Source organism: Arachis ipaensis, chromosome B5 (genome assembly GCF_059453495.1).
Source record: "Arachis ipaensis isolate K30076 ecotype BB chromosome B5, ASM5945349v1, whole genome shotgun sequence".
Lineage (NCBI taxonomy): Eukaryota > Viridiplantae > Streptophyta > Magnoliopsida > Fabales > Fabaceae > Arachis > Arachis ipaensis.
The window spans coordinates 154571514-154582847 of record NC_142440.1 but is presented as its reverse complement, the minus strand read 5'-3'; the positions used below and the strand labels follow the sequence as shown (position 1 = coordinate 154582847).

At 29.9% G+C, this 11334-nt stretch overlaps 1 protein-coding gene across 1 annotated transcript; it reads left to right on the top strand.

Annotated features, from left to right (window-relative positions):
• The first annotated feature begins 6722 nt into the window (after positions 1-6722).
• Positions 6723-10763, top strand: LOC107644636 (CDT1-like protein b). Its single transcript, XM_016348535.3, has 8 exons — positions 6723-6877; positions 6987-7189; positions 7305-7424; positions 7718-7943; positions 8456-9178; positions 9708-9909; positions 10003-10093; positions 10376-10763. Exons 2-8 carry the CDS (start codon positions 7026-7028, stop codon positions 10440-10442), a joined length of 1593 nt encoding a protein of 530 aa, XP_016204021.1. The 5' UTR covers positions 6723-6877; positions 6987-7025; the 3' UTR covers positions 10443-10763.
• The last annotated feature ends 571 nt before the right edge of the window (positions 10764-11334 follow it).

Below are 11334 nucleotides of genomic sequence, written 5' to 3'. Positions count from 1 at the left end.
ATTTATGAATGTGGACAATTCATACATAATGTGTCTTCATCACCACTAATAGTGAGTTTTTTGGCAAATAAAACATGTGACATGCAACTCTCATAAGCACAAGTGGTTCATTCATTCTTGTTCCTTCTCCCACTTTGCCACTAATTTAGCACCAGCTTGCAACTTTTTACCAGTTTTTAAATAACAATAAGTCAATAATATATATATAACTACTCTAGCTTCCCTTACACCTGCATGCTTCATTTCCTGGGTACAACACATACACTTAGCTTCTTCCCATCAAATTTAGATTAATTAACAATAATAATAATAATAAAATTAATATCGTATATATATATAGTATTTAGTAGTATTAATTGTCATATGTTAAACCAATATACATGTAAGAGGGACAGATAGAGATCGAGTGGAATGGTGACTTATAAAAAATAATATCACACGTAAACCGTCAATCTTAATTTTAGTGGGACAAACTTTTAGTATCATATATTAATTAATTCTAAGGAAAATGACATGAAAAAAATAAATAAATAAATAAACCATGCATGTATGTATGATATAAACTTACAAGAAGTAATTAATGGAGAAGTTAGTGGTATTCAGGAAAATTCCATTAGCTGTCGTTAGCACTCAAAAGTGTATGATGCATACTGTTCGATGCCAATACATACCCCTCTGATCTGATCTTAGCTTAAAATTAAAAATCTTCATGCTTAGTTTCCTTTCTCATCATGCCAGCTTGCAACTTAAGCCAACCACATTTATGGAGTCCCAAAATTACGTGTCAAATAACAATAATAATAAAGGCAAAGAAGAAGAAAAATACTGTATATGATGCATGCATGTTTATTATCTCGCAAAGTTTTTAGGTTTAAGCTGAGAGAGGAAAAAAATAATTAAAGAATCAGATATTTTTAGTAAAAAAATAAAAGATTGACCAATATTAATTTAAATATAAAATAAATATAAAAAATTATGAAAAAGTATAAGTGAATAATTTTTAACCAGCCAACTTTAAATAACTGTAATTAATAATTATTAATTTTATATTTTTAAAAAATAAAATTTAAATAATTACTCATTAATAACAATTAATTAGTATAAAATATAATTTAAAAATATTTGTTAATTTGTTATTGGCTAAATCTTTATTGATTACCTAACGGAATTAATATATATATATATATATATATATTGTTCTTGCTTGATTGATCTTTCCGTGGTATAATTTGTCCAAATTTTAGTTGAGTTCCATTTCACTGGGATGGACAAAATATACTTTGATTAATAAAAAACACAAAGTGTAAATACTTACAAAAAAAAAAAACACTTTAATATTTAAGTCAAATTCTATAATTTTTCAAGTGAAACTCAAGTGAATTTTTAACATGTCCCTTATTTGGATTAGGCTGTCTCATTTTATAATCGGCCTAAAGTATGATTATAGCCTTTATTTGGCCAGTTTCAACAATTATTTGCAGATATAATTCTTTCACAAATAATGTATTAAAGTGTTATTAAGATTAAAGTTATATTTTTTTATATGTTAATAATATTTTTTAAAGTGCCATAATCATCATTATAATCAATGACGGATTCAGATAATTTTAGTAGTAGAGGCAAAAATAATAATATATTTATATATCTAAAATTTAAAATATATTAATCAATTTTTTAATATGTTGCATAATATTTTATTATAATACTAGTATTTTGTTAAACATTTTATATCCATAAAAAGTTATTTTTATTGATTATTTTTTATATAATAAAAATTATACCTTAATATTTAAAAAAATTCTATAAAGAGTCTAACATAAATGGACCAACTTCGATTTTTCAATATAATTATGTGAGAGGAAAATAAAATATTATGTAAAATATAAAAATTAAAGAATCAAACAAATCACAATTTTTTATTATATAGTTATAGACAATAATGTCTCTCTTTTTTTATTAAATCATTATTTAATTATAGAGTTGGCACTATAATATTTATGTTATAATTTTTTTTACAGAATTAACTAATCTTTTTTAGCCAACAATGACCAATTTTTAAAAATTATTTTGTTTATCTTAAAATCTAAACCTAAAATTATTAATCTTTAATTTTAAATTTTAAATTATACACCTAAACACTAAAATAGATTAATATTAATTAATTAAAAATTATTTTTTATATTTTTTCTAAATTTATATAATATAATAATCTTTATTATTATTGTAATGAAGACATTACAAATACATATATATTTATTATTTGTTTTTCTAAAATTCAAATGAGGACAATTGCCCCACCAAAATATAGGTGGATCCGTCCCTCATTATAATAATTATTGTAGTATAGATATATTTGAGATTTGTGTTATTAGTTGATATACATATATATAAAACTTCATCAAATTAACGTTATGCACTTAATTAATTACTTTTTGTTGGAAATTATAAATTGTGAAAGAGATTACATTTTTATTTTATATTTAAATGTGTATCTTTTATTTTTACGAAATATCAAACTATTTATTACGACTTGTCCTTATCATTGTTGTTGTTATCGTATGTCTTTCGTTTCCATTTTTATTTTGAATTCAGTGAATTATCTCAGGTCAACCGACTGTAGTTGAATAATAAGGATGAATTTATTTATTATATAAAACATAAAAAAACTAATTATTGAACAATTCCCTGAAATCTGGTATACATAAGGATCTTTGTTTTACTGCCATGTGGCAAGGAAATGTCATATCAAACTAGAAAAATATGTACACTAATTTATTTCCAACGAATAATTCGAAACACCCACGACACTGTCGTGAAGTCTTACATAAGAGATTAATAAACGAGAATATATAACCTGAAATAGAAACGAAAGAAAACATGTAAGGAACATATATATAGACTATAGTAATATATTACCGTTTAAATTTTAAAGTTTACTATAATATACGTGAAGAGATGATATATGAGATTTTTCGTTCAATAAATTATGTCAAATATAATAATAATATCTATCTTTTTATTATAAGATATGCATTATAATTAATCAATGGAAGCTAAGCAAATGAAATATCCTTGCTTAAATGAACGTGTACGTGATTGAAGTTGATATTGATGATATTGATATGGATATTATTCTTAATAAAACGACGAGAATATATATAAACCAAAAGGAAAATATAATATATATTATGTATGTATGTATAATTTTGCATCATAATAATTTGTTCATCTTCGTAACGTTCGTTCATAGTAAGAGTGTTTGGCCCCACATACTCCCAACCTTCCAAATCATTTTTATAGGTCGGCTCTTGGGTGTTCCACGTGTGAGATACAACTATAATATGGTTGGAAAGGTGGGGGCCACAAGGATCAAGCTACTGGTCAAGAAGGGTGACACGTGGTGTTAATAATCATAGTGTGTTAGGTTGGTCAACTGTATGACTCATTTCGCTCCTATACATGTGCATGGATATTTTTATTTCATACTTTCAACCATATACAATGCTGTTGGGAATAAGACACCATTTTTTTTTAAGAAAACATTTTTAATAGAAAAATAAAATAGACACAATTATAATACAAGAATTTAACGTGGAAACTCTAATTATCGGAGAAAAAACTAGCTGTTATCAAATGACAACCAAAGAATATCACTATGTGAAAATTGTTACAACACATAGACTTCTTTCTCTCTAACACCGGCACCTTAGTACACCCACATTCTCTCAAAACAAATATCTAAATACACCTCACAACACTCTCTAATCAAAGAGTATAGAGGAAAAGAAAAAATCAGATACAAACTTAAAGTGTTTTTGACTGGTGCAAAAACAAATGGAGAACTTAGCCTCATATTTATAGCTTAGGCCACCAACTTCATTTGCTATCCTAAACAATGTGAGACTAATTTAATCAAATCCTAACAAATGCTTGCATCCTCCTTGCTTAGTTACGGAAGTGAATTCTCTTTGGTGAAAAAACAAATTGGATGGTGTTTAATGTAAAATTTCATCTTTTATTATTTTTTCTCTCATATTTAATTTTAGTCCTACTTATAGAATTAAAGGTAAAAAATGGAGAAGATCCATTCTCTTTAATTACACGATATTCTATATAACTAGAATAATCTTCACAAATTGTAAATATTAATTTATTAATAATTAATTGAATTGAAATTATAATATTCATTAGTTGGAATCGAAATATCTATAAAATTAAAGTTATAATTTATATTGATTAAATAAATTATTAAAATTTTTAAAGTGATACATTTTTTAAAAGTGATATACTTGTCTTGTTGATCAACAATTATGAAAATATTAAATAAGTCAGTCATATATTTAATGCAATCCAAATAAATTTTTAAATAAGATAATTGTCTCTTCAAATAGTAGTATTTTTTTTTTTTGGGATAAACTATGAGATCCTGCGCATTTTTTGTTTTATTTTCAAGGATGTGAATTTTTTCATTCTAATAATGAATTTGGTCCTTGAAATTGTGTTTTGAGTAACGATTATAATTTTAATTCATTTTTCTAATTATTAAATTAATAAAAATTTATTTTTGTTATAATTTTTAAAACATAAAAGATGATAATTTTTTTATTTATTTACAAATTAGAAAAACAATTAAGAAGATATAATTTAGGATTTTCAATCATTTCTTTATTTTTATTAACATTGCCTTTTGGGTTCATCTGAATCTGCCTTATGGTTTTGTCCCAAGTGGACTAATAGAGCTTATTTAATCCAAGACTGTTCAACATCCCTATTTTGGATCCAAATCCAATGGTTGAGGAAAAAAAAAATGTCCAATAATATTTATAGTGTTTAGACTAAAATCAAAAACAAAATTTCATGGTTTGATATTTAAAAACAACTATACTAGTATTGACAAAAAAATATTATTTTTATAAAAAATTATAAAAAAGAAATAATTATTTATATAGTTATGTTTCTATATATAATATTTATGTTTATTTTAATTAATTAGGTCATTTGATAGTTTGATTATTTATTTTGATTTTTTGAATTGGTATCGAATAAGAAGTGCAGGAACAGTTACGGATGCCATTTAAATTTTCACTTGGTAACTATCAGTTGACATTAGGTTAATCTATAAATAGAGTTTTAAGCACATTTTGTAGGGAGTTAAGTTCTTTTAGAAAACACTTAAAAATCCAAAACGCTCTCAGTTCTTGGCATCACAGAATAAAATTAGGAATCTCTGAACTCAAACACTTGTAATTTGTTTCTTTTCAGTTTTTATTAATAAAATTTTTCTACTTTTACTTGTTCATCTATTTTACATTTATGTTTCTTCTTCATCTTCTCTTTAATTTCTACAATTTACTTTGCCTCCGACACCTCACATTTCTTTGTTTATTTGTTACTTTCAATCCTTTTTAATTCTTATTGATGATACAATTGCGACATTAAGATACTCACATTTTCTTTTAAACATTAACAAAATTTGAATAAAATAACTAGGTATACCATATTTTTTTGTAATTTTTTGTCAGTCAACTCTTAACTCAATTCTTTTCCCTATTTTATCCTAGGGGTGCACATGAGTCGGGTGAAATCGAGTTTGATGTGACCCTAAACCCGACCCGAAATATACATCGGGTCTATTTATTAGACCCGAATCTGACCCTAGACCCAATGAAACCAACACACTTTCGGGTCACAATTATACCGGGTGAAAATCGGGTAAAAACCGAGCCGTTAACATTACATTACGTTGATACCTTCTTGTAAGCTAGCATGTAACTTGTAAGCTAGCATGTAAAAATATCCAAATTTCCAATACTCCAACTATTATTTGACATGGTAAAATTCACTTAGAAAAATATAACAAGAACCAACCATTCTTCAAAATTAAAGGATAACCACAATCAATACTAATATTGTCTAATAACACCAAATATTTAAATCAATACAAATAACACAATATTATACATTAGTCTAAAAGTCTTATGCATTATAAACATAAGACATTAACTTATAGTCTTATAATGACTAATAACACAAAATATTAAGGTTTACAATACTTAAATTCCACATAAGAATAGCCATGATAGATCCATCACTAATAACACAAAATATTAATTGTGTATGATGACCGGGCTACCAGGCCGAATTCGGGTAGCCCGAGATATGACTCGGACCCGACCGAAATAATGACCAGGTCTATTTTTGAGACCCTTATCCGACACTAAACCCGATGAAATTACATCAAATTAGCCCCTAAAGTGTTCGGAACTGGACCAAATATTCGGATCGGATAGGGATATTTGCACCCCTATTTTATCCTGCTATTTTTATCCCCCAAAGACCCAATTCCGTCCAACATCCATGACTCCACCTCCACCTCCTAAAAAGAATATTTACATCTCTATATGTACTTTATTTTAGTAATAATAATTTTAGGTCTCTATCAAGTATCAACCAAGAAGACAATAATTTTTTTTATTACAAGAGTGGGCTCAAGGCCCAATAATACGGGAGTAAACCATGTTATGGGTTCCTGAAATAAAAGGCTGAAACCCCAAGACCAAAAAAAATAAAAAGCTGAAACGAAGAAAACAGCACGGCTCCAATTTTTGAACTTCCAAGTGCCCCTCAACGGTCAAATCCCAAAACGGAAAACTGCAAAAAAGCGCCAACAGGCTGAACAAAACGAGGGCAATCGCGTCTTTTCACGAAAGCACCAATCCACAACGAAAGCGAAAAACACACTAGCCACTACACGATTTTTGAAGTTCGTAAATTTTCCCTCCTTTCCGAGTCACAACTCGCTACCGAGTCAACTCAGAAACCCAGCTAGGGTTTTTTTCCCCTTTCCAAATCGAATCCTGCTACCCTCTCAGCTCAGGTAAAATTTCTTTTACAGAGCACAGTTTTTGTTCCAGTGCCACGACAATGCTTAGCTGAATTTATGCGTTGATTCCTTTTTTTTTCCGCTTCTATTTCATGCCATGCAGTTTTTCCTACTGCACCATCGTCTTTGGTGTTGTTGGAGAATGGAACAAAAATCGTGCGAGGAATCTGCGAGAAGCGTTTCGGACTTGAAGTGTGCGAAGAATCTCAACGAATCCGATGAATCAATTGCGTGCCCTACACCAAATAAGACGAATGAGCCCTTACCTTCCAAATCCAAAGAGCAACAAACTCAGCTTCCAGAAAAGTGTGCACCCTAAATAATTATATTATCTTTTTAAAAATTGTTTTGGTAAAATTTTCAATTTCCATCTAATTTTAATCAAATTGTGATTTCATATTACTTTTAAATTTTTTTTCAGATACAGAGCCGTAGCTGATTTGTTTGGCCATATGAGCTGCTCACTTAGATTGCTGCATCTGCGTAAAAAGTCTCCAACATTTCAAAATATTTGTGCCCAAGTTGAAATTCTGGCGCAGAGGTGTGTTGTTTTGTTTTCTTAGATGTTTCCTGATTTAGTTTAGTGATAACATCAGATCCCCAAAGTTGTCCATGAATAAAGTAGCTTCCAACACGTTATATAGACAACTAGGATGACTCTTACAGTCGTACTTTTGATTTTGATGGACTCTGCTGGAGTTATTCAGTTTGTAGTGAGACTAATGTTAACGCTTTGGCAATTGGGTGCAATCTTTTTTCAGGGATTACTCTTCTGACAACTTTGGTTTTATGGGTTAAGTAAAATGAAGTTACTGTTCTGTATTTTATTTCCAGGAAATTCTCATATGCCCATCTTGCACAAATGAAGTATATACTTCCTGAGGGCATACATATAGATACGGTCCTTGTTCATGATAAGAAGAGCTTGTGTATGAAGTCAGACATGAAGATCACCTTGGTATTTGATGTTTTGGAAGAGGAATCTAATGAATCTGCTGATAGGGCTCTTCGACAATATTTTAGTTCTAGGCTTATTAATTTCTCCAATATGCATCCCGAGGTAATTTTTTTAATTTTAAGTTATCATGTTAGTTATGTTTTTGCTTTGTAGTTTACACAATACAAACAATCATATGAAATTGTTATAGACCGTTAGCTGTCACGAGGATAATTGTTCAATGCACTGCGTTATTACAAGAGTATGACAAGGTAATTGCTAGTGGGTCTTCTGGGTACTTCTTCTATTGTGTTATGTCTGACTAGGTCTACAAGAGTCAATTAGTGGTAATATATTGTGTTGTGGTGTTTGGATTACCTGCAAAGAATTATGTGCTGTGTATTATCATTTCATCAAGCAGGTATACACACTGTATAGTAACATGTTTTCTTATGTTAAAAGTTGGGTTGATGATAATGAGAAAGTATCTACTTATGTCTTTTTTCTGTTTAGCTTACCTCTTCATTAGTGTATTCTTGAGCCAGGATCAGTTATTTGCATGTTTCGCTCAAGAATTTTGAAATTGTGATTGAGGTATTTATCTCTTTTTCTATTTTTGTTTTATTGTGGATAAGGCTGCTGATATTCCAGAGGCTGTTCTGCCAGAGCCCTTTGGCCAAAGACCATGTGGCGTGATTGATGTAGATTTGCCTGTAAATTCTTCCAAAGCATTTTCGTCAACTTCCAATCAAATTGAATTGTTGCCTGGGAAGTTCCATCTATGTCCATCCTTTAGCCGACACTTTTCTCAAAAGGATGTTGCTAGCCAAACCGAAAAGCTCCAGTGTTTTTCATCAACTAAAACTTCCTTGTCATCCTGTGCATCTGGTTGCCAGGATAACCAAGAAATTGAATATGCACCACCATTTGATTGTGCAACTAATATGAAAACTGGAGGACAGGGGAAGGAATCTATCTCTCACTTTCAACCTAATATTGCTAATACACCAGTACATACTGTCTGTCCTCCACATGATGTTTGCGATAGTAGTTTTGAGAGCCCTGATATCAAAGTTTCCTCTTCCTCAAATAGTTTGATGACGGAGACACCTGCACAATCAGCACCTGGGAGACTGATTCCCATTTCTGATGCCAAGCTTCAGAACATGGATACCCGAAAGTCAGCATCATGTCGCAAACCAGCAAAAAGAGTGCTTGACTTTCCACTCATGGAAGGAAATGATGGTTTTGACATCAAAGTAGACAACTTACAACCTAGCAGAGGTTCATACAAATACAATAGCATCCTCGAATCTAGTATTGCATGTGCTGAGGATTGGAATGTACTGCCCCAGCAGGTATGCCATCTCAACCATGTCTGTCCTATGTGTAACTTCATAAAAAATGTTTAATCTTATCATTTTAATTTATATAGGGTTACCGGTAGAACAAGACTTCCTTTTCTTTCTATGCTGGCAACAAAGGGATTTGCCAATACCTTCTCCCCCCCCCCCCCCCCTTTCTTTTCTCTTTTCGACTGGTGGTCAAATCTGCCATGTTTTCATGCCTCACAAGCAGTATGGTTGTGCTGTGCAATTTTTTTATGACAGTTATTCCAAGAGATCTTGAAGTTTTGACTTGTGCTTAGGATTGTTGATAACTACCATATCCTTGTATATACATTATCCCTTCTTTTAATTGACTTCATGTTTTTAGCCATGAATCCATGGTATTAATTTTATGGGGCACACTTGATGTACATGTTATGCTATGATTTGATCACCTTGAAGATTTCTTTTGTCAAGACATGATTAAACTTTAACTTATTTTATATGAATCTACATTGAAAAATAAATTCTTTCTTTTGTGTGTGATTTCTTGATTCAGGTAGAAGGGAGGTCTGGTCACTCTCGTGAGAATACCAACCATATTCAAGGTGGTTTAGATACAAGGGATGAAAAATCATTGTCGTTGCTTGACCTGGTCAATGTGATTCACCCTATATTTCATTCGGTCAGAGGAACTTCAATCACAAAAGAGGAGCTTTTGCAAAAGATAGTTATGAACAGTTTGAATGTTGTTGAGATTAGTATGTTCCAGTTCCATTTATTATCATGTACCAAAAAATCTTTGTTGATTACTGTTGCTAAGCTTACTAATGGTATCACTGTCATCTGTGCAGGCGAAGTTGAAGAACAACTCAATTTTATTGAAAAGTTGGTACCAGACTGGATCTGCAGAAAGTTGCTTCCTAGTGGAGATGATATCTACAGGTGAGTCTGTTCCTGTTTACTGTTGATTAAAGCTCTATAATTAGAGAGTCAGTATCCTTTTCTTTTATTAACTCTGAAAATATGAAGGACCTGCATCGGAAAAATTTTAAATGGTAGCAAGGGCCAATTGATAAGGTTAGCGATTGAAAACAAATATTGGCCTTTCACTAAACAGCTCAAATATGGTTGAGTTTTTACAGATAGTAGAATTACTTATTTCTTAATTTTCTTTTTGATAATTCTACTTTATATTGAGCCCCTGGGTTTCATGAACGTTTGTAGCATCAAGAAAGTGTCAGATTTGGACTCAGTTCGATCCAGGCTTCTTACCAACGTGACTCGGAGCTGAATAAAGGGTATTGTTGGATCGGCCTGAGTGATAACTAGTGATTGGAAAAACTTTTGTTATTGTGTTGTAAATGTTTCGCGATAGTTGAGGTGCCTACTATGATAACTAGAGGTTGTGGATTTGTACCAAGTTATTGGTTTTGGCAACAAAGTCCCATGTTCAGTTTTCTATTTCTTAGTTGAGGTGTTGTTGAAGAGAGCCTTTGCTGCCGGTGGCGGAGCTTAATTAAGACAATGAGGGGCCATGGCCCCCCAAATATTTTATAAAACTAAAACTTTGACCATTTATTTTGTATGGTACAAGTTGTTCAATTGGTTATTATTTTGTTGTAAGTTTTCCACAAATTTTTGGTCTTGGGTTCAAAACTTACTACAAGCACATTCTCTTTTTTGTGTGTGTATATATATATATATATATATATTCTTTTCTTTTTACTTTTAAGGTCAACAAATTTTCATTTGTTCATTTTTATTTTTTATGTTTATAATAAAAAGATAATCTTATTATTTTAAAGTATAATGAACTAAATAAAATTCAACTATCAAATAATAAATAATACAAATAAATGATTTCATACTATTTTATTAATTTTAATGTTTTATAAAACAAAATTATTTTTCAACTAAATTATAAAATAGATAAACTATATATATAAGTATTTATTAAAATAAGTCTAATATTTTAATTTTTTTTATATCACTACTATCTTTAATATGTTGCACAATATAGTGATTGGTATCATAATATCAAATAAAAAAAAGTCTTATTATATTTTAAGTTTGTCATTTTATATTTTTTTTATTGATCTTCAATATTTTTTGAAAAAAATTGATTTGGACAAAAAAAATTATATATTTAGTGTAGTTTTAGATGCTATTATGTTAATTTTAGT